Below are 25,098 nucleotides of genomic sequence, written 5' to 3'. Positions count from 1 at the left end.
CTTCTAGTGGTCGACTAGATTATGAAGACCTCGATATCTGAGGAAAAGCACGGAATACTTTGGACAGCTCGGAATCAGGTAGATTTGAACTTCGTAGATAACCTGGCCCTTCTATCCCATACACATGAACAAATGCAGATGAAGACAACTAGTTTAGCAGCAGTCTATACATCAGTGGGCCTCAGTATACACAAAGGAGAAAGCAAGATCCTTAAATACAACACAGAGAACACCAATCCAATCACACTTGATGGAGAAGCTCTGAAAGATATGGAATCCTTCACATACCTGGGAAGCATCATCGATGAACAAGGGGGATCTGATGCAGACGTAGAGGTGAGGATTGGCAAAGCAAGGACAGCATTCCTACAATTGAAGAACATACGGAACTCGAAACAACTGTCAGCCAACGTCAAAGTCAGAATCTTCAATATGAACATCAAGAAAGTCCTACTGTACAGAGCTGAAACGTGGAGAACTACTACAACCATCAAAAATGTACAAGTATTTATAAACAATTGTCTACGCAAGATACTCAATGTTCGTTGGTCGGATACCACAGCAACAACCTACGGTGAGAGAGGGCAAACCAGCTTTCAGTTGAAGCGGAGATAAGGAAAAGACGCTGGATGTTGGCAGAACATACATTGTGGAAATCATCAAACTGCATCATAAGGCAAGCCCTAACTTTGAATCCTGAAGGGAAACGGAAAAGTGGAATGCCGAAGAACACACTACGTCGGGAATCGGAAGCAGATATGAAAAGGATGAATAGAAACTGGAAAGAACTGGAATGGATTATCCAGAACAGGGTTGGATGGAGAACCCGGGTGGGCGGCCTATGCTACTTCACGAGAGATAACAAACGTAAGTGTAGAAGTTGCAAAACCTTTTATTCTTATTAAACACATTACGCAACATTGTATGTATGCAAGGAACACAAAATTCTAAATACCACGTTTCACTCGCTGTGAATGAATCTATGGCTAGACTGGTTCAACAGTTTTAAGGAACATTTAAAATGAAACCAATAAGCAAATTAAACCCTAAAATCACTGAAATTTATGTGGTGGTTATAAATCGATTTACGCTGGTTGGTCAATCCCCAGTTATGGATCATGAGGTTTTTGGGACAATATCAGTCAAAATAACCCTTTCACGGTCATTAAAAAAAAGATTTCTTGACTTTTTTATGAACAGGATTTATCAGTATTTATATAACCTTGAAAACATATGATTAACCTATTATCCACTTTTACCTACACCATATTATGAGTTGGAAAATACCATGTAAATATGAAAATATACATATCTTTGTTGATTTAACAACTTAATTGCTTTAAGAAAGAGTAATTAGAATGTAATTGTAAAAAAATTATCATAACCACAAATGCAACATGCTATCAGGATAAAAGGAAACCAGAATGCGTAAGGAATCGACGCTGAAGAAAATACATGACATATGTAGTAGAGAATATGAAACAAGTGGATATGAAAATACTTACTTATAGGAATCGCGAGAGGAATTATGAAATACCTCATGACTGGAGACGGTACCACGTCGGTTATCACGACCACGAATCCCAGACTTAGAAAAGTTGTTGTATCGTTCATGACTAAATACATTTTCTTGGTCATCAACCTGATGACTGGCTGAAGTATAATTCTGCATATTTGCATCTGAATCCCGTCTTCCTTCAAATTGTACAATTGGATGTTTCCGCGTCTGATTGACGAAAGCGGATGGACGGGCTGAGAAGTAATTTCCCTTTTTAGTTCGAAAAGCGTTGCCCGGAGTTGAATTCTGGTCGTTATGTGTTGGCTCACTTTGGCTGCTCAAAATTTGTTCGTTTTGACATTTTGGAAGTAATTCTTTTGATGTTGGTTTTGTCGCACATTCTGATGATTTGTGTCCTTCGAATTCTGAAAGGTTTATTCTAACTCTATTTTCTGAACTAGAGTCGGAAATCCTCGAAAATGGTTTTGAGTCCGCTTCAATGGCTGAACTTCTGGACGCTGATGCACCAGGTTTTTCTGATGTTGCGTCTGAAATGTTTGATGCCCGAAATGATGGCCAACTGGAACACTGATTTGTAGACCTGTTTGGACGCTGACCTAAATTATAATTCAAAAATTATTTTGGTTTCTTGAGTGTATAGTCAAAAGTATATCTCTTTTAACGTTCATAAACGTCTGACGCCTTTGTGGGGTGGTAATGCTTGTATTCACAGTTAAAACCATATATCCAAAGACATGTGGTCTCAGACTTCGAAAAAACGTATGTACAAAATTTCGTATCAGTACAATAACAGTACAATACAGCATGCGGTAAACAAGAGGAGTGACACAGATCTAATGGCATAAATTAGAGGACCTTCATGCGATTAATGTACACCAATCGTGTGACCAACAAGACATAAATAATATTTATGCCAGGGGTTACGTATTTTTAAAATTATTGCTAATTATTCTGGCTTACATATGACCAGATACATTGAACCTAAAAGCAACTATCGAGCTGCTCTATTGCTAGCATTACTGGTATTTTCGTATATTAAGTGGCAAGTCAGAAATCATATTACCTAGTTTTTATTACATTTGGGGATTTAATGGATAAAGGTAGTGTGATGTGGGTTACTTATATCCGCATACGTAGCATATAACGATGGTCAGGCATTGAATGTAATTCAGTAGAAGATTGATAAGGAAAGAAATGGAACGGAACGCAACTGGTATAAAAATGCATGAACAATAAAATCAGAGATGGACTGATATTTGCAGAAGGAACGGTCAAGATTGAGACAATTGATTGATAGTTTGCAAATTGACTGTTTACTGTATGGTTGTCAGATTTTAATGAGATATTCTGTAATTTTGTGCTCAAATACATTCGATCGTCCCCACTCGTGTTCTTGCTCACAGCAGTAGTAATGTATTACATATAAGCGGAAAACGTTGCTCCAAGATAAAGTATTTTCTGATAGCAAAAGGATATGAACATTTTGGAGAGATACCTCAGAAACAACATGAAACTAAATACCTTATTTAGATAGCATACAAAATAACATTGTAACATATTGATTTTATTTGTTTTTTAAGAGCCTTTGATCCCATAATCATTTCATACGCCAATAGGCTTCGTCTCAATATAACGAAGTGATTCAAAACCCCAATGTAGATGAATATTTAAACTTAGCAGATTGTAACCTACTAATAACAACCAAGCAGTATAAAATGAATTCACCGAACCATATGTTAGCTACAACATAGGACCAGACACATATATGCATCGGCTCAATGTGCCACATCTCCTTAGCACAACAAGATGAACACCAAATTAATAGAAACAGTTACTTCTGTGGTGGTAATATATAAAAGAAAGATTTCTTATAAGGATATCATACATAGAGAAAGAATTAGTTCGTAGAAAGAAAGGTATAAAGGTATAAAGATGACAGTACTCCATAGGCTCTGACTCGATTAGTGGTGTTCGAGTAAAGAACCCCCCGTTTAAAGCGTTGAACATTCGCCTTTCGTTTTCTCAATTTCACAAACAACACCACCGCCTCAAGAAGGCAGTGAATAGGACTTCCCTGTCAGTGGCTGTATACGCGTGGCCATGTGAGAGCATTTCGAGACGGAGAGTGGACTCTCCTCACCTTCGGTTGTACCAGAGCATTTGGGGACCACTGACTATTCATTAGAGCCATGTTAGTCAATGCAAATATTATGGTTGAGGTCCACGCGATAACCACAGCCAGTAGCTAAAGAATGTAGGTGGCGTGGTTCAACATCGTTCAACATAGTGCAGAACCATTATCTTCATCTTCCTCTCAATCTTGAATCATAATACTCACTTATATACACTTTTCCACTGTCTTTTCAAATCATATTCCCATGGTTTAGTTTTTTTATCATCAGCAATACATTATTACGATCTCTTGTGATTAGCCTTGTTATATTAATTTTGTCGTGATAATGTGGCATATCAAGTTGGGTCTATTCACATATGTGCCAAGCTATAAGCTGACGATGACTGACAGAATCTGGCAAGTACTTGTTACGTAATGTCACTCGGAATGAATGTTTACTAATAAACATTGCGACCACTTTGATGTTGTAATCAGATGAAATTTTGAATAAAATTTGAAAAAAAAAGTTATACTTGAACTCACAGGAACTTTGCATGGCAGGAAATTCATTTGCATCCAATGTGATCAACTTTTCGGAATTTTTATTTTTTTGCATTTTTGGATCAACCCCCGTCAAATCTTCCGTGCTGTTATGGTGAGGGTTTTCTTTGTTTGAAACTTCACAAATACGATCACAAGAGATACGCTTTATATCATGAGGTCGCTTAACTGGTGGATGACTTCGTACAGATTTGTCCACTTTCAGTGTTTTCTTGATGGCAGATGCATTACCTTGTCTAAACTGCCTGTGACGTGACGATTCTTCATCTTTACGTCTAATATCTCCACCACGGTTATTTAGGTAGGTTAAAAGTGGTGTGACGGTTTGTGTCTAAAAAACAATCATCTGGAGGTTTAATACATAAACATATTTATTTATTTAAACATAGATATTGGTACAAAGGGGCACCAGATATATATGCGCCGCACAAATCTCATTTGATTTGTGTGAGGGCTGTGATACTGCCCAGGTACCCGAACTGAAGCAGGTGGTTTTCTTACGGGGCTACACCCCGAGCCTTTAACCTAAGGGTCTGGTCCACAAGGTAGTAGAGCATCGTGAGGAGATGCAGTAGCATGGTAGCCGGTGACCAACGATTGATTCATACTCCATTTGTTCCCGCAGGATCCTGGAGCCCATGGGCACCATTGGCCTAGAATCAGGGTTTCCCAACTCCCCTTGGTGGACTTTCTGTGTCCACCAACCCGATTAAAGCGCCGGACATTCGCTTTTCGTTCTCTCAATTTCGTGAGCACCCCCGCCGCGAGAAGGCAGTGCGTAGGACTTCCCTGGTAGTGGTTGTATGCACGTGGCCATGTGAGAGCGTTTCGAGAGTGAGAGCTAACTCTTTCTACTCTCGGTCGTACCACGGCATTTGGGGGCCGTCTCTTCGTAGATACTAAGAATGTGCTGTTCTAAAGGGACTGCCTTCGGTTACTTATTACGTAAAGCTAGAAATGCCATATTAATGAATACGTCAATCCTAGGGGTAAAGCTTCACCAACAACTTTATATTTGAGAGTCGTATGTGCAGAATGTTAGGCACCATCCTTTGGCTGTGACATACGGTAATGAGCATTCTATTCCTACTCAACAAATATATACGTACGAGTCATCAACGTTACAAACTTTATATTAAGGATAGAGATATAACATTACATTATTGCACCCACCTGAAGAGCATTCACTTCCTTGTTTTGGAGATCATCTAAAATGGATTCCCAGGGAGTTTTTTTAGACTCTGATTCTGATATTTCGGCACAAACTTCAGCAGATTGCGAGCTTAAGAATTTCACATACGCTGAGTCTTTCAATAAAGAACCCTGTTTTTTATCCACTTTCCCTCCCCCATTATCATCTGAAGACCCTTTAGCACACGCCAATACCTGGCAAACAGCAAACTCTACAAGTGCAGAGGACTCATTTCCCTGAAAGAGTAACTAAAAAACTTGGATTACCTCGCAATCCAAGAAAATGTAGCCATCAAACCTTTCTTTGAAGTCGAATAGAGAATCCATGTCGTTGAATGTAATGTAAACCCGCGTCAACCCCAGACCACCCAATGAGTCATCTGCACCGCAAAACCTAAAGTAAGTGTGAGAGGGTAGCGGGTCAACAATCCTGATGAAATCATCGGCCCCTAATTTGGGAGGCAGCCCCCTAACAACCACCTTTGCAGACAATCCCCTGACCATTTCGAGACACAAAACCCGAATCGGCCGCCGAGATTATTCAATAAAAATGTTAACCAGATTTATTTGAATTAGGATAAGATGGGAAGTTAAATGGCTGGTATTCGCGATGTTTATTGTAGTGCCGAAATTTCTATATTTAATTTTTGAATACACAGATAGATGAGCTCTCAGTCGTGTGGTGAAAACAACATTTCTGTCTAACAAAAATTCTGTTTAACGACCGGAAAATAGTGGGTTTTTTATTGACTCTTTCAAAAAATTGGACGGAGGCCTTTGTTTGAAATTGGTAATAAATTCTAGATCAGTGTGTGGCAGGATATGGAGTCGAGGCATAGAACTTTCAGAAGAGAACTCGTAGCCACGTATTGTGCTGTACTGAAATTTCAAAATTATGTGCAAGGCCAGGAATTCATTCTGCTCACCTACCACAAACCTCCTACCTCCTATTTAAGCTCGTCTCTGGACAAGAACTCTTCTCGAGAGTCTCGACAACTAGACTGCATTTCTCAGTTTACTCCAGATGTACAACATATTTCTGGGTCACACAATATAGATGGAGACGCATAGTCTCGTGAGACTTATTTCAACAGTTATCAAGGGATCCACCTTCACAAACTCCCTCTGACTCCAATGAAGGAACCGATCTTCAGCACGACTCATCTTCGACAACCCTGAAACTACTAATCAAGCAGATTGTAACAAGTAAGGAAACTTTACTATACGACACATATAAGTGGGGATCGTCCAATCGTCCCGAAGTATAATCGACTCAACATATTCAATACGTTGCACAAACTTTCTCATCCAGTTATTCCAGCAGCCATCAATCTCAAAGCAGAACGATTTTGTCGGCCGAGTATGAATAAAGATGTGAGGTAATGGGCATAGTCCTGTTTGAGTTGCCAGTAATCTAAGGTGACTAGACACGATATATGTCCCTTCGATTCTTTCGCAACCCCGACCCTCGTGTCGACAATGTTTATCTGGATTAGGAAAGACCTATACCAGATTCAAATGGATACTTTTAACGTGTGTGGGCCGTTTCACATGATGACCAGAAGTAGTACCCACCAAGAACGTTACTGCTGAAACAGTGGCCCGGACCTTTGTCGAACAGTGGGTAGCAAACTTCGGCAGCCTTCTGACTACCACTACAGACCGTGAACGCCAATTCGAATCTGGACTTTTCCGTTGTCTCACTTCACTAGTAGGAACAACACGATCCTAACCGACCTCCTACCACCTGCAAGCTAACGTGCTAGTGGAACGATCTCACCGACAACTTAAAGATTCACTCTAATCTGCAAGCGTTCTACAACGAATTGATGTTCATCCATTCGTGTCACTAGGAATTCTCAAGGAATACGCCGGATACACTGCAGTACAGCTCGTCTTCGAAACGATACTCCGAATCCAGCAGAATTCATGCACCCTTTTTCTTCGCGATGAATGTGAATCTAAGCTCCTACAAGAACAGGCTTGCAAACGCCACGCGTTCAGCTGAACCTGTTTTGACTCAACCACAGTCAACTGATGTCTTCGCATAGCCTGTCCTGAGAGTTAGTTTACACATTTTTGTAGGTCGCGATTCGTTTTGATGACCCTTAGAAAGGACATACGAAGTCATTTATCGTGAACCTAAATACTTTATCATCTATAAAAATGGAAATAACAATAGCGTCAGAATTGACAGTCTCAAAGCCACGCATTTAGAAGGAAACGCTGATAATGTTCGTTCGCCTCCCATGCATTCAAACAACACGAGTTTCACAATTACGACAACCCACCCGATTATCATTAGTCACGACAAAACGTTGCTGATGTCTGACAACCGGCTCAAATTAGTACGCTCTGTAGGAAGGATAAGGTTCCTGGAACACTAAATCGATTACTAAGGGTAGAAAATCGTTGTATGAGATAAAAGCTAATGAAGAATACAACGAATCAAACAATTCCTTTAAACCTTTTTTCACTATTATATTGCAACACATGAATCTTAACACAAGGTAAAAGCGAAAAGATTCGCTTGGACATAGCGAGCTAACAGAGTATTTACGGGCGACATACTTGTTGAAAGTGAACTTCCAGCTGGTCAAAACTTGAGGTTATCACTACCCAATAAGAGGGGAAAGAGCTGTAGCGGTAAATAAATTCCAAACTAAAGTTCTGCAAGTCATTTGTAAATAACAATAAATTCTGGATCAGTGTGTGGTCGGACAACGAGTGTCTGTAACGTTGTAGCTAATAAGTAACACATAGCAGTAAACAAATCCTAAAACTAAAGTTTTGTAAGTCGTCAAAATCGATTCTGACCCCTTTGGTTTTATTGGACACACTCTAGCTGAAGGCGCTCGGTCATGCATCCTCACCAGCTAACGAGTGGGTATGCCATTCTACGAGTCCCTTACAACTATTAGCTATCATAGATCAATTATTCCTCGATACGTCAATAACCTCCCAAATATATCCTCAAACTCCTCCATTTCTGACTTCTGATTTGCCTGGGGAGGTATACTGCCATTACATAGGTGTCACGGGTAAAGACGTTGTCAAACTCTGAATATCTGTAGCACCGTTACACCACTACAGTCCAACCTGTTACGCCGTACACCTACGTCCTTTAGTTCGCGATGGGACAAACATGATTGACTCGGTTAGATGCCCTTAGAAAGTTGGGACATATCATTTCGACCTTGTTACTACGACTTATTATTGTCAATAGGCACCAGACTTCTCTTCGTATGACAATGGAGTACGGTATGTTCCAGTCGGGAGATTCAGCTTCATATGGACACGGCAGCTTACAGTACGCCAGCTCATAACTTTGTTTTCATCCTAGAAAGTTTCGGATTGCGACTTATCCCCTCCGACAGTATTATGCAGTCCACGTAAGGGTGGTTCGAGTAGTATTCTAGGATCACATGATGAGGAAACCGTCGTGAACACTGAACTACTCCCCAAAATCCTGGGTATGCTTTGGTTCAGATTTCTTTTGTCTGGTCGTTGGTTCCGTTTTAATGAGTGAGCGAGGCACTTACTGTGTTTCCCTAGTTCATGGGCTCCTGCGTATCATCTACATCGGTTCCCCAGTTCTCTGGATTCGGTTGTTGTCATCAATAGTTTCTTGAATTACTGCCACTGTGTTTAGATAAGCCATGACAGGAGACACTAGTTCGCTGAATCAGTCTAATATTGTCCATTCAGTTATATTCCAAAATACAGACATGTCTGGAATGGTTTACTTTCCATATGCTTTTCACCCCATTGCTGATCTCATCCTATCCACCGACCATAAACTTTAACGTATGCTGTGCATACCATTTCTGATCGCTGCTCACCGAGAGAGTGCAAACAGTTCGCGACAGACCTTCGTCACGTTAGAGGCGATTCAAACTATATTGCCGATGCTCTGTCACGTATCTAAGTGAATGCACTTACTTTACCGGTGCTTGATCTCCCTGATATGGCCGCCACCAAAGGAAGCGATCCCTCATGTACAGAAGCACATTCTACATCCCTTCAGTGCCAGGAAGTACCCCTAGCTACTAGCTCAGGTTCTATCTTGTGTGATACTTCTACTGATCTTCTCCGACCCATCGTACCCTCTGCTTATCGTCGTCTCGTCTTTATCGCCCTGCATGGACTATCTCATCCAGGTATTGCAGCCACATTACGCCTCGTCGCTGCACGATACGTCTGGCCGTCCACAAATAAAGATGTCCGTATGTGGGTAAAGTAATGCTAACAATGTCAACGATCATAAGTGCACAGGGATGTAGCTGCCCCCATTGGGACGTTCGCTACGCTCGATGTTCGCGTCAATCATGTTCATATATACATTGTGGGACCATTGCCACCATCGCACGGGTATGGTCACATACTCACGTGCATCGATTGTTTCACAAGATGGTCCGAAGCTATTCCCATCACGTCTTGTACGGTGGAGACAGTTACTCACCGCTTCGTAGAACGATGAATAGCGCTGTACGGTTGTCCCTTGACTGTCACGACTGACCGAGGACAACAATTCGAGTTCGAATTATTCTCCTCTCTGACCCGCCTGCATCGTAGGGAATGCATAAGCACTACCGACTACCACCTAGCATCAAATGTTTTAGTTGAACGACTAAATTGTCAACTTAAAAGTGCACTTCAAGCACACGAAAACAGCAATTGGTACGAAACCTTACCGTTCGTTCTCTTAGGTATCAGAACGAGCTTACAGGTAGATATTCAATGTTCCGCCGCTGAACTTGTATGCGGCATGACATTGCGTTTACCTGGGGAATTTTTCACACCATGGAACAGTAACAATTTCGGTAAATCAGATTACATCCAACGATTGTCTGGACGTCTGCAAACACTGCCTCCGGTGTCGACTCGAATATAGAATCGAAAGGTCGCTTTCCCTCGAGAGTTATCTACCTGTTCACGTGCTTTCATACAAGTAGATTCGGTACGCAAACCCTTGCAATAGCCTTACGAAGGACCTTTTAACGTGATTTCTCGTCATGGTATGGCCTCTTCTGGTTTCTTGGCCCAATGGGGTTCGGCCTGCATCTGCAGCGTATTTTCGTCCGGACTCCTACGAACGCAGTTGTCAGATTCTGGATATAAATCACTCTGGTGTGGCACGCTAACTCAAGCAACAAACATAGCATGTTACTTATGGTACCGTCCCACATAAAAGATTTTCGGTGACAACTCGGGGATCAACGATAGCTTCGTGTTCGTCAACACTTTCGTCCTACAATCGCACGTCTGCTGATAGGTCCCACGGACGAAACCGCTGCATATCGAAAGTGTAAACCTTTTCTAGCGGGGGTCACCTGAAGTGACTTGATTTTATGAAGAGAGCGCGATTGGCAAAATGGAAACAATTATTATTATAAACAAATGCACCAGTAATTATTTTGCAGTACATGATTGTTTAAATGTACTGAAAAATACCCTTTTCTTTTGTTAGTCACCTTGCACAAACTCTCGTACGCTCAGTAGTCTTGCTTGTAGATTTTGGCACGATATCGATACCACGAGATCGCCAACAAGTACATCTTAATACAACCTTCAACTGCCTTCTGGATTTTGGCCTTCGGGGCGGTTCAACCTAGTAACTGGCACGTCGTTTTCCTGTAGTGAAGATCGTGGTCAACTGCGGCCACGACGCCTACTACACCTTATTTTACTGATTGGATTTTTAATGTGAAGACATTCAGAGATGACAATGGTACAGTTTGCTCTAGACACAGTCAATCTGGAAAGTCTTTCCATTCCCTATTGCTCAATCATCTGCTGCTTCTAGTAAACAAATCTTAGTCTCTAGCGACCGTCTTCTCCTGGCTCAACACTTATCACTTTACCTTTAAGTCAGCAACTACATGCGTAAGTATCTCTGATACTCAAGACCAAATTGCCAGCTTGTAATTCTCGTGTTTTTTGTATCCACTTTGTTCGCATCCGTGAAAGTGGTTAACATCCCTCTGCCCATTGACTCCAAAACTTAGTCGCTCACAGTTATGTTTGACACCTTTGTCGAAAATAATCGCACGTATATCTATTTCAATGTGATGAATATTAGGCTTCCACAATAACAAAACGTTATTGGGTGATGATGTCTGGAGTTGTTCTAGTCATCGTAAACCGACACTACAGATCTATCATAAGGCATTATTTCAACTTCATTCAAAAAACGTGGTGTGTCTCATAAGGTACGGTTTTTTCATCAGATGGCGCGCTAAAAATCCTACGTAATGTTCCTATCAATCTTTCCCATATTCCTATACGAGCAATTACGGATATAAGACTGTAAAAATAATAGTGGAAATAGTAATCATAACGGCAGAAACAGTTAATTTAGGTGAACTACAACAAGAAAGAATTATTTCAGTTATGAAAGTTACGTTCATTTTTATGAATAATGTAAAAGAAAGTTACAGCCGGATTGCCACTGGCTTCCATTCTGAACCATGTCTGATAACGTCTCTAAACACTATGTTGTACCATCTCTAGGACGACAACCGAGGAGTCATGAAGGACAAACAGATGCCAGTCCTTTACAACTTTCTTTCAAACCACAACACCATTTTATTTATTATTTATTTATTTTAAAAAAATACAACTCAACTACTTCAATCTGCTCACCATCCAGGGTGAGTACAAGATTAGAATCCTGTCAGTCTTGTAGAAGTACTTTGCACTTCACAGGTGCAAAGCACATGCCGTACCTGCGGACACTGATTGCCAACTGATTAAGTGCGGATTGCATGCCTTGGGCATTATCGCACAGTAAGATAATATCATCCGCATACTCAAGGTCGAGAAGTCTTTCTTCAGGTAGCAGATCCACACCGCCATTACTTACATCCATCAGAGCTATTTTCAGAACGTCATCGATGGTAAAGTTGAAGAGGAATGGTGAGATTGGGCAACTCTGTCTAACCCCACTGCTTGAATGGGACAGTAGAAAGAAGTGGTTGTATGCCCTCACTCTGCCTGAGGTGTTCGTGTACAGGGCCTTTAAGATGTTAATAAACTTCTCAGGCACACCCTTCTTCAATAGACAATTCCAGAGAACAGTCCTGTCCAACGAATCGAAGGCAGCCCTGATATCAAGAAACACTACGATTGTTGGCCTGTGATAAATATGACGGTGTTCTAACATTTGACGGAGGGTGAATATATGATCAATACATCATCGACCAGAATGAAATCTCGCCCGCTCCTCGCGAGTCAGTCTTCCTCAGGTTTTGAACAACTTACGAAGTATGACAGAAGCCAATAGTTTGGACGCAATCGGAAGTAGACTTATCCCCCGATAGTTGTTACAGGAACAACCTGAACCCTTTTTAAAGATAGGGACGACTATCGACTCATTCCATGACGCTGGAACACTCTCTAGCTGCCAAACATTTGTAAGTCAGTCAGTCACAACGTAGAACTTCGTACGTAAGTACATCAGTTCGAGTTGCCATACCACATTAGCACAGAGATACAATTGTCGATTCAAATCCCATAGTGGTAGAAGTAGTAAGAGTATAAGCAGTAATCGGAAAGAGTAGGGCTTGAAGATGTTATTCAAGAAGTATAATCCAAGGAAATAAATTTGGAGAGAGAAAAAAGATAGACATGAAGAATTCAGAAGATTATAATTTGGCAGAACACAAAGAGTGGATGCACCTGCGCCATTGCAAACGATTTTGAGCCATGTTATTCAAGGTCTCTAACCATCGGTTGCTATCATCTCGCGAATCCCAACCAGGTAGTTTACACCTACCAACATGGCTCAGTCCACTTGTCAGTGACTTCATGGATTTGTGCCACGTTTTGGTCTGGCCGCCCCTAGCTTTCTTCCACCCTACTCCTACACCATAAAACATCGCTTGTCTGGGCAGTCGGTGGTTGGCCATACGTAACACGCGTCCCAGCCATCTCAACTGATGAAGTTTCACCACTTCATCAATCGATTTGCCATCCTTACCTAGTACCCGTTTCCTAACAACTGCATTACTTACTCGGTGGTCCCAGGATATACGAGCAATGCTTCGAAGACATCTATGATCGAACACTAGTAGCCTACGAATATCCTCTACTCTTACCGGCCATGTTTCACTGCCATAAAGTAGGACGGAACGAACTACTGCATAGTAAACCCGTCCTTTTGTTGCTAGACGGATATCTCGCCTACGCCACAAATGACGCAAGTTGGCAAAAGCTAGACGAGCATTCTGTATCCGTGTTGAGATTTCGTCACATACCGGACCGCAAGGGCTGATGGGACTCCCAAGATAAGTGAAGCAGTCAACACACTCAACTTCACTCCCTATCATTAGTTCGAGGACCGATGCAACCCAATCCTGAAGTAACATTTTGCACTTCGAGGGAGAGAATCGCATTCCGAACATGCCTGCATAGTTGCTTATAGTGGTCAGAAGACTCTGCATTTTGTCAGCGTCTTCACCAAATAAAACTATGTCGTCGGCGTATTCTAAGTCAACAAGTGAGTCTCCCGGTAAAAGTTCAACTCCTGGAGATTTAGATGATGAGAGTGTTATCTCTAAAAGCATCTCGATGACAAAGTTAAACAAGAATGAGGAGAGTGGACAGCCCTGACGAACACCACGTGAGGTAATCAATTCTGATGACAGTTCGCCATAGGCTCTGACTCGACCAGTTGTGTTCGAGTAGAGAGCCTTTATGAGGTTAATGTACTCCTTTGGTACCCCTTCTAGTGACAAACACTGCCATTCAACCTCACGATCAACGGAGTCAAATGCCGCCTTAAGGTCGAGGAATACTACGATTGTGGGGCGTCTGAATATGTGTCTATGTTCTAGGATCTGACGTAGAGTGAATATCTGGTCTATAAAACCACGACGACGAGTTTCCTTATCTTTCCGAGTCCTTACTGATCAGTTTAGTCGGACAGCGCATAGACGACTGTCTACTGGGATCCAGTCTAAAAGAGCTGGTTCTACCCTAGGACTTAATGCTATACCTACTCCAGCGAGGCCACAGGAAGCAGCATCAGGGCTTCCAGATACACGAAGCGTGAATCGAGTTGGTTATTTATTATGACATGGTCAGGTCAAATGAATGACGCTACTCGGATCTTGTATGCGTGTTTCGGAGACGCAGCACACATCGATGGTGCGAGATTCTAAAGTCCTAGCTAAGGAAGCCTGTTTTCTTATTTGGCACAATGTTCGGACGTTAGAAGTTCCTACATGTAGTTTGAAGCGTGGTTTCAGGAGACCAAGAATAACGTTCCGTGTACTCGAATCGTTTGCCCCCTTCTTTCCTTGTGAGAATGAAGCATGCTGCAGCTGCTGGTTGTCCAAGAGAAACACCTTACTGCTGTCACAGCCCTCTACAGTCAGCAGTACGACTTCGCCCTCAGACCTTGAGTTGTTGCTTTTAGTCTCAACGTTCTCCAATCGATCTGCCTGGCATGGTAGAACCTACAGGAACTTATGTTCCAGCCAATATAGCTTGGTTGGGTCATCACGATAGGCAAGCCCGACCACCAAGTCAAAGTAGCAGCTATGGTCGTGGGACCTTTGTAAACAACTCAGTTTCCTAACCAGAAAGTCACCACCAAAAAGAGCCGGAGGTAAGTCATCTGGGCCTGGTGATTTGTGGTTCTACAAGTGCTAGAGTTCCTTGTGGACTTTCGCCTCATTTAGTAGATCAGTCGTCACAGGTCATGAAGGGCAGGACAGTCTGATCGATGTTGTCGGAGCAGCAGGCCAGTTGAACTACTCCTCGAAAACTTCTGCCCCATCATCCAAGGCGTCGATAGATGCTGGTGATTGGTATCCCGTCATACTCCCAGATTGTTTCACTCACACCAGACTTCTTGCTGCCAGTGGCTCGGATGAATTGGAAGAGCTTTCAGCAGTTACCAGATGCAGCTGCTGCTTTTATCTCATTAGCACGCTCCGACCACCAGGCTTCTCGGTCTTTACGCAAGCTTTGCCCAATTTCATTACGTAAAAGTCTTCGTTCGAGGTCAAACTCGCGGTCACCCGGAGTAGATGGATTGGCTTTAGTGAGTTGTAGAGAACCTGAATAAACCCAGTGACTACAATATCCCTATGTCCCAGTGAGCCATAATGCATCACCAAACGCTAGTCCCTATACGACTACTGTTACTACCGGTTCGGTAATACCGGAGTAGCTCGAGCAAAGCTACAACTTGAGATTGCATCGTGCAATCGTAAATTCATTTGTAAATGTATCAGTAGTTTTCTACACTTAAATATTTTAAGTTAATTCTTCCTCAAAAGAAAGTTACAGATATTTATAACGAGGTCAAGGATGTAGTTTCCTTATAGCGTCACTAATCACTATTAGAAATATAACCAAAAAAGTAAAATAGGAAGGTGATGCTGATATGTATCGGGAGTACAAATTTTTCTACGGATTTTTGGAATATTTCCATTTCATTGACATTTCACTTCCGTGTCTAAATACAGACTTTCTTAATTCAATGTATCAATTAAAACTCATCATTTACAACATTACATTCCAGCAGTAATCTCATGGGGAATAAGAGTGAAGTGGAATCACTTACTGTTTGTGATATTACGGATGCTTCGATCTCAAAACAAAATTCTTTTGATGAACCATTCAGTTCCTTCGTTACTCCACATTCAAGTGCTCCTCCACCATCTACTATTGTTCAGCCCGAGGATGACATAAGACTAGTTGAGTTTCTAAAAGTCCATGGATTTAGGTGGTATCAAGTTGTGATATTTCTCATTTCTATAATGAGTTACCTCGCAGATATTGCATCCGACGCATACTTGGTTTATACGTACTATATTCAGGTTAGTCTGATGTCATTTTCGTCATGTGATTCACTTTCATAAAAGCCTTTGCATCTCAAATCTACACTTTTTCGTCTGACAAGTAATTGAACTACTTCCTATACCTTCTTACTATAGCGGACAATAGTCTAGTGACATTAACTTGGAGCAATTTCAGCTCATCTGTGGATTGCCAATATGCTGTCTAGTAGTAGAATTGCGTAGTCGAAATTAGTTGAAAACATTGTTTACCGGAAATACATAGTGTTATTCAGATCGGCGTCAAAAGAAAAAAACTCCACCTGTAGCTCTTCTAGAGTTACTACCGGTCCCAAGCCCGGGCAAGGGAGGAGGGTTGGGCATGGGATCGACAACCCATCCCGTAGGAAACAACATTGCTAAAAAAATGCCAGCTAGTTTAAACAAATTAAACCATTTAAACTCTGTCCTGGGATTAGAAGGAAGAATTATGACACCTCAGAATGAAAGCTGAAATTCTTCGGAAGTCATGAGGCCGATACTCTTTCTAACAACTAGAGCAACAAATTTTATAGGTACATGGAATGTCCGGACAATGTAGAAGACCGAGAGGACCAGTCAAATAGCAACTGAAATGAGGTGATACAACTTGGCTATGTTCGGAATCAGCGAAGCCCATTGGACTCAAGTTGGACGGCAAAAGCTAGATACGGGTAAGATGTTGCTGTACTACGGTTACGAAGAGGAGAATGCTCCACACACTCAGGGAGTTGCTCTGATGCTATCCAAAAAACCACGTAATGCACTTATAAGATGGGGATCTTACGGATCCAGAACCTAAACACCAAGGTCGGAATGGACAACACTGGTTATGAAGATACTATGGGACGACATGGACTGAGGGAGAGAAACGAAAATGGGGAGAGATTTGCAAGTCTATGTGCATTCAACAACTTATTTATAGGTGGCACAATATTGCCATACAAATGCATACACAAAGCTACATGGGTCTTACCGGATCACACCACAGGTAACCAGATAGATTAAATTTGTATGAATAAGAAATTCAGAAGGACAATGGGAGATGTGAGACTCAGGAGAGGAGCTGACATAGCTTCAGATCACCACCTGGTTATGGCCAAGATGAAATTGAAGCTAAAGAAACATTGGAAAGCTGGGAAAACGGCATTACAAAGGTTCAATAGAGCCTTCCTTCGAGATACTAACAAACTCAACGAACTCAAGATAACTCTCAACAATAGGTTCCAAGCCTTTCAGGATCTACTGAAAGAAGAAGAAACTATTATTCAGGACAAATGGAAAAGGATCAGTGAAGCATTAAAATTAACGTGTCAGGAGGTTCTGGGCCGCAACGAGCATCATCATAAGGAATGGATCTCTATGCAAACCCTGGGCAGGATTCAAGAAAGAAAGAACAAGAAAACAGCAATTAACAACGGCCGAACATGAATAGAGAAAGTCAAGGCACAAACCGAAGCAAACAAGCAAGTGAAGAGGAGCATTAGAACCGACAAGCGGAAATACGTGGAAAAGCTAGCAACGATAGCGAAAAAAGCTTCAAGAGAAAAAATATGAGACAGATATATGACACAATGAAGAAACTAGCAGGAAAATATGGTAGACCAGAGACACTGACCAAAGACAAAGAGGACAAGACAATCACTGAGATTCGAGAACAGAGAAACAGATGTGTGGAATACTTCGAGGAACTCTTATATAGATCTGCTCCAATGAATCCACTGGACATCGAAGAAGCACCTACAAATCTTTCCATAGATGTCACTCCACTAACGACGAAAGAAATCAGCATGACCATCAGACAAATCAAGAGCTGGAAAGAAACAGGACGTGACAATACACCAGCTGAAGTCGGACATGAAGGTTACTGAAAATATGCTTCACGTTCTATTCAGGAAGATTTGGGAGGAAGAACAAGTGCCGACGGACTGGAAAAAAGGACACGTCATCAAGATATCAAAGAAAGGAGATCTGAGTAAATGTGAGAATTACAGAGGCATCAGTTTGTTGTCAGTACCAGGAAGAGTTCTCAACAGTGTTGCTGAATCGGATGAAAGACTCAGTAGACGACCAATTTCGAAATCAACAGGATGGATCCCGTAAGGATCGGTCGTGCACAGATCAAATCGCCACACTACGGATCATTGTTGAACAGTCAGTTGAGTGGGATTCGTCACTATACACCAACTTCATTTGCTATGAGAAGACGTTTTACAGTGTGGATGGGAGGACTTTATGGAAACTTCTTCAACACTATGGTGTACCTAAGAAGATCGTCGACATCATCCGGAATTTATAAAACGGACTACAGTGCAAAGTGGTGCATAGAGGACAGCTGACCAATGCATTCCAAGCGAGGACCGGTGTCAGAAAAGGCTGCTTACTCTCGCCCTTCCTCTTTCTTCTAGTGGTCGACTAGATTATGAAGACCTCGATATCTGAGGAAAAGCACGGAATACTTTGGACAGCTCGGAATCAGGTAGATTTGAACTTCGTAGATAACCTGGCCCTTCTATCCCATACACATGAACAAATGCAGATGAAGACAACTAGTTTAGCAGCAGTCTATACATCAGTGGGCCTCAGTATACACAAAGGAGAAAGCAAGATCCTTAAATACAACACAGAGAACACCAATCCAATCACACTTGATGGAGAAGCTCTGAAAGATATGGAATCCTTCACATACCTGGGAAGCATCATCGATGAACAAGGGGGATCTGATGCAGACGTAGAGGTGAGGATTGGCAAAGCAAGGACAGCATTCCTACAATTGAAGAACATACGGAACTCGAAACAACTGTCAGCCAACGTCAAAGTCAGAATCTTCAATATGAACATCAAGAAAGTCCTACTGTACAGAGCTGAAACGTGGAGAACTACTACAACCATCAAAAATGTACAAGTATTTATAAACAATTGTCTACGCAAGATACTCAATGTTCGTTGGTCGGATACCACAGCAACAACCTACGGTGAGAGAGGGCAAACCAGCTTTCAGTTGAAGCGGAGATAAGGAAAAGACGCTGGATGTTGGCAGAACATACATTGTGGAAATCATCAAACTGCATCATAAGGCAAGCCCTAACTTTGAATCCTGAAGGGAAACGGAAAAGTGGAATGCCGAAGAACACACTACGTCGGGAATCGGAAGCAGATATGAAAAGGATGAATAGAAACTGGAAAGAACTGGAATGGATTATCCAGAACAGGGTTGGATGGAGAACCCGGGTGGGCGGCCTATGCTACTTCACGAGAGATAACAAACGTAAGTGTAGAAGTTGCAAAACCTTTTATTCTTATTAAACACATTACGCAACATTGTATGTATGCAAGGAACACAAAATTCTAAATACCACGTTTCACTCGCTGTGAATGAATCTATGGCTAGACTGGTTCAACAGTTTTAAGGAACATTTAAAATGAAACCAATAAGCAAATTAAACCCTAAAATCACTGAAATTTATGTGGTGGTTATAAATCGATTTACGCTGGTTGGTCAATCCCCAGTTATGGATCATGAGGTTTTTGGGACTGTAGGGTCACTGCATATCGAACAGATCATTGATCCCTGTCAAAGTCAAGGATAGTCAACGCGTATCAATCAATTATATGCCATAAACTGGCCCACGCGGCAGTGGTTGTTCTTTCACTTCTGTAATTTCGTGGTTGTACCTTAACTAACATATTCTTGTAATAACGTCTTTTGTGTTGTACAGTCTCCATAGCGTCCATGATCCTTTGATGCGTCGATGGTTCAATCCACGTAAGGGCTGGTCGCGGGGTGTGACTTCAGCGTTAGTTGGTTCGTCACCACTCTCGTCTAACTCTAGTAAGCCCCTCCAGTCATTTCGACATAGACCACCAACGCAGATGGTCTACACTGGTGAGCAAGACTTCGAATAACGCAACCTATCATTATGATCTTTTTTATTGCATTCTATACTTATTATTTTTCATTTTTAACTTCGGCTATCTTTATCAGTTTCTGTGAACATTCGTTGCTTCATATCAATGTTAATTAGTATTTCAACTGAAATAATTAGTTCAATCGATAGAACTAACCAATTAACTACGACTATAATCGACTATTCTGGTTCTTTAACAAGCATTAGCAGCATGTAAATGCTCCTGTGTAATATGTCTGTTAAAATATCAACCACTCGTAAGTATAGCCTCAAAGCAACACGAACGCATATCTGTTTGCAACTTATCCACTTGTATAACCAATACAGGATTAACTGTCGATTATAAATTCATCTTTTTGCTTAATCACTATCAACTAACTACTATCAGAAACTATCTACCAGAATATTTTACTTTCTTGACCACTGTCTGCCTAATTTCCAATTGCTGAGTTCCATGGCGAATCAGAGGATACAAATGCTAGAAATTTACGGTGAGTTTGGACTATAAATTTCCTGCAATGTTAGATCTTGTTTAGACTGTTTCGCCAGGCAATGCTACGTGTTTGGCTCAAATTAAATTTGGACGTATACCAATTCAGCCTACAACGCTTCGTTAATCTACGAATTTAGTCAACAAATTTCAATTATTTTGGAGCAAGAGTAACCCAGGCGAGTTTCATAACTGTGTTAAATAATTTCGTATAATGTTTATGATGTCTAATAACATTTCGAGGCTACTTTCACTTAAAGTAGTCATATATTCTGTCACTGCCGTCAAATTTGAGTCGAAACTATGTACATTTATGACTCGTAAGTCAACATACTCCGAAAAAACGTATTTCATGTACACGAGCAATCTTTGTCCATGTCTTAATGAGACACTTCGTCGTACTTGATGTCACTTAGCGCTAAATAATATGCTTTTTTATGAAACGATCACGTTATCTAAACCCAAACTTCAGTTACATTGGTGGTTACCATTTAAATTAATGTTTACTATGCGCTTTGTATTTGCTGTTATCTCACACAGTATATCATGGCTCGATTTCCTTATTGCACGAAAGTCACTTTAATTCCCTCTTCGGCTTATTCACATGCAATACGGGTTTGGAAAATATCTAAACGTCCTCTGAAATTCTCCACGAACCCCACGATAGTCTTCGTATATTTTTGCTATTACACATCCAATTGCTATATTAACGATGCCCAAAACGAACGTTCAGTACAATTGTCAGTATACGAAAGGATGTTACTTCGATGTGACGTTACAACACATCCGAACTATTGTAGTTATTCAACTTCGACGTCGTATTTTTTCATCTTATGAAGTGTTGTTTCCGCGTGGCTGTTATCTAATAGATGATTTCGGTACATCAATCGGCTGTTCAACTACTCGACGATCTAAAGCCTGTCCAGTTCAATTGGTGGTTTGACGACACTCATTCACGCGAATCATCAGTTTACGCGGTCGAGCGCATCTCCTGCAAACTGACAACGATATTGTCGTCTCGACCTCAACACTGACAACATTTTTCACCGATATCATTGACATGAGTCCAGAGTGACACTCTTGGTTTCTTATGTTCTTTTCGACATTTTTCGGTTCACTCATCAAACACATGTGCAGCACCCACCGTTTATCATCTTTTAGAGACTTCATCGTGCCACCTTCGCTCTCGCTCTGTATTCTTCGACCCTTATTGATTTTCACAGTAGTTATCAGTTTTTCCAAACTGACTGCAAGTTGATCAGAAGCTTCGCACAAGGAAACCACGGCTTATCTTCACGGTTATACTTCTGTACTTACAGTTAGTCTGTTAAATATAGATTTAACTAGAAATCGACGCTTACAAACAGTTGTCAACGACACTTACTGACTTTCTACTCTGTACCGAGGGCAGCACAAACATCGGCATCGATTGATAATACACTTATCGTACTATCACTGTGACATCACTACTCTTGCGGCAAACTTAACGTTTCTCATCTGAGGAACTCAACCACTTGTCATAGCTATATTTTTCAACGCGACTTGATAAAACTCCAAAATGTTTCTTTTTCTATTATTTCTATGGTTGATCGCTTAACATTCAACCAACGTTCCTGTTACGTGTTATTACTCGTAGTTTCACGATCAGTTTCTGCAGCCTCCTTTCCATTTCTCTTACAGCTCGGCAATACCCGGAGGATTCATATTATTCGTCTGGCAACCTCCGGTGCGCGACTACTCCCAACATGTTTGGTATCGATTCAAACGGCCGTTGAATCTGGTGGGGGAGTATTGTAGGGTCACTGAATATCGAACAGATCATTGATCCCTGTCAAAGTCAAGGATAGTCAACGCGCATCAATCAATTATATGCCATAGACTGGCCCACGCGGCAGTGGTTGTTCTTTCACTTCTGTAATTTCGTGGTTGTACCTTAACTAATATATTCTTGTAATAACGTCTTTTGTGTTGTACAGTCTCCATAGCGTCCATGATCCTTTGATGCGTCGATGGTTCAATCCACGTAAGGGCTGGTCGCGGGGTGTGACTTCAGCGTTAGTTGGTTCGTCACCATTCTCGTCTAACTCTAGTAGGCCTCCAATCATTTCGACATAGAACATCAACGTTGATGTTCTACAGGACAATATCAATCAAAATAACCCTTTCACGGTCATTAAAAAGAGATTTCTTGACTTTTTTATGAACAGGATTTATCAGTATTTATATAACCTTGAAAACATATGATTAACCTATTATCCACTTTTACCTACACCATATTATGAGTTGGAAAATACCATGTAAATATGAAAATATACATATCTTTGTTGATTTAACAACTTAATTGCTTTAAGAAAGAGTAATTAGAATGTAATTGTAAAAAAATTATCATAACCACAAATGCAACATGCTATCAGGATAAAAGGAAACCAGAATGCGTAAGGAATCGACGCTGAAGAAAATACATGACATATGTAGTAGAGAATATGAAACAAGTGGATATGAAAATACTTACTTATAGGAATCGCGAGAGGAATTATGAAATACCTCATGACTGGAGACGGTACCACGTCGGTTATCACGACCACGAATCCCAGACTTAGAAAAGCTGTTGTATCGTTCATGACTAAATACATTTTCTTGGTCATCAACCTGATGACTGGCTGAAGTATAATTCTGCATATTTGCATCTGAATCCCGTCTTCCTTCAAATTGTACAATTGGATGTTTCCGCGTCTGATTGACGAAAGCGGATGGACGGGCTGAGAAGTAATTTCCCTTTTTAGTTCGAAAAGCGTTGCCCGGAGTTGAATTCTGGTCGTTATGTGTTGGCTCACTTTGGCTGCTCAAAATTTGTTCGTTTTGACATTTTGGAAGTAATTCTTTTGATGTTGGTTTTGTCGCACATTCTGATGATTTGTGTCCTTCGAATTCTGAAAGGTTTATTCTAACTCTATTTTCTGAACTAGAGTCGGAAATCCTCGAAAATGGTTTTGAGTCCGCTTCAATGGCTGAACTTCTGGACGCTGATGCACCAGGTTTTTCTGATGTTGCGTCTGAAATGTTTGATGCCCGAAATGATGGCCAACTGGAACACTGATTTGTAGACCTGTTTGGACGCTGACCTAAATTATAATTCAAAAATTATTTTGGTTTCTTGAGTGTATAGTCAAAAGTATATCTCTTTTAACGTTCATAAACGTCTGACGCCTTTGTGGGGTGGTAATGCTTGTATTCACAGTTAAAACCATATATCCAAAGACATGTGGTCTCAGACTTCGAAAAAACGTATGTACAAAATTTCGTATCAGTACAATAACAGTACAATACAGCATGCGGTAAACAAGAGGAGTGACACAGATCTAATGGCATAAATTAGAGGACCTTCATGCGATTAATGTACACCAATCGTGTGACCAACAAGACATAAATAATATTTATGCCAGGGGTTACGTATTTTTAAAATTATTGCTAATTATTCTGGCTTACATATGACCAAATACATTGAACCTAAAAGCAACTATCGAGCTGCTCTATTGCTAGCATTACTGGTATTTTCGTATATTAAGTGGCAAGTCAGAAATCATATTACCTAGTTTTTATTACATTTGGGGATTTAATGGATAAAGGTAGTGTGATGTGGGTTACTTATATCCGCATACGTAGCATATAACGATGGTCAGGCATTGAATGTAATTCAGTAGAAGATTGATAAGGAAAGAAATGGAACGGAACGCAACTGGTATAAAAATGCATGAACAATAAAATCAGAGATGGACTGATATTTGCAGAAGGAACGGTCAAGATTGAGACAATTGATTGATAGTTTGCAAATTGACTGTTTACTGTATGGTTGTCAGATTTTAATGAGATATTCTGTAATTTTGTGCTCAAATACATTCGATCGTCCCCACTCGTGTTCTTGCTCACAGCAGTAGTAATGTATTACATATAAGCGGAAAACGTTGCTCCAAGATAAAGTATTTTCTGATAGCAAAAGGATATGAACATTTTGGAGAGATACCTCAGAAACAACATGAAACTAAATACCTTATTTAGATAGCATACAAAATAACATTGTAACACATTGATTTTATTTGTTTTTTAAGAGCCTTTGATCCCATAATCATTTCATACGCCAATAGGCTTCGTCTCAGTATAACGAAGTGATTCAAAACCCCAATGTAGATGAATATTTAAACTTAGCAGATTGTAACCTACTAATAACACAATGAATGCAAAACAGTTATCATAGCACAGGGTAAAACGTTATGCCGGGAGATATTGGACGTATACCCATAATAACTCTTAGCGGATGCAAGTATTTGACCAACATAATCAATGACCTCCCTCTTCCTAAATCGACTAATGTCCCCATAAAATGTCATACTCTACTAAATGATCAAAAATTCGCTCAAGAGGCCTACAGATGTATCAATTGTCAGAATGAGGCCCTTGTTGGAGCACTGATTAAAGCCATAAGCAGTGTT

At 40.9% G+C, this 25,098-nt stretch overlaps 3 protein-coding genes across 3 annotated transcripts; 1 reads left to right on the top strand and 2 right to left on the bottom strand.

Annotated features, from left to right (window-relative positions):
* Window positions 1-3,999: 3,999 nt before the first annotated feature.
* On the bottom strand, window positions 4,000-5,888 carry Smp_102240 (upf3 regulator of nonsense transcripts-like protein; the record flags this gene model as incomplete). The annotated part of the gene is made up of 3 exons (XM_018788591.1): window positions 4,000-4,524; window positions 5,367-5,621; window positions 5,652-5,888. 3 exons carry the CDS (start codon window positions 5,886-5,888, stop codon window positions 4,000-4,002), a joined length of 1,017 nt encoding a protein of 338 aa, XP_018654118.1.
* A 10,040-nt stretch (window positions 5,889-15,928) lies between these two features.
* On the top strand, window positions 15,929-16,258 carry Smp_044610 (hypothetical protein; the record flags this gene model as incomplete). The annotated part of the gene is made up of 1 exon (XM_018788590.1): window positions 15,929-16,258. The coding sequence occupies one exon, from the start codon at window positions 15,929-15,931 to the stop codon at window positions 16,256-16,258; it is 330 nt and encodes a 109-aa protein (XP_018654117.1).
* Window positions 16,259-23,119: 6,861 nt separating this feature from the next.
* On the bottom strand, window positions 23,120-24,113 carry Smp_125540 (hypothetical protein; the record flags this gene model as incomplete). Its single annotated transcript, XM_018788589.1, has 2 exons — window positions 23,120-23,733; window positions 24,098-24,113. The coding sequence occupies 2 exons, from the start codon at window positions 24,111-24,113 to the stop codon at window positions 23,120-23,122; spliced, it is 630 nt and encodes a 209-aa protein (XP_018654116.1).
* Window positions 24,114-25,098: the final 985 nt, after the last annotated feature.

This window comes from Schistosoma mansoni, chromosome W (assembly GCF_000237925.1).
Source record: "Schistosoma mansoni strain Puerto Rico chromosome W, complete genome".
In the NCBI taxonomy this organism is placed as follows: Eukaryota; Metazoa; Platyhelminthes; class Trematoda; order Strigeidida; family Schistosomatidae; genus Schistosoma; species Schistosoma mansoni.
The sequence above is the reverse complement of the archived record's forward strand: the minus strand, read 5'-3'. Positions and strand labels throughout refer to the sequence as shown.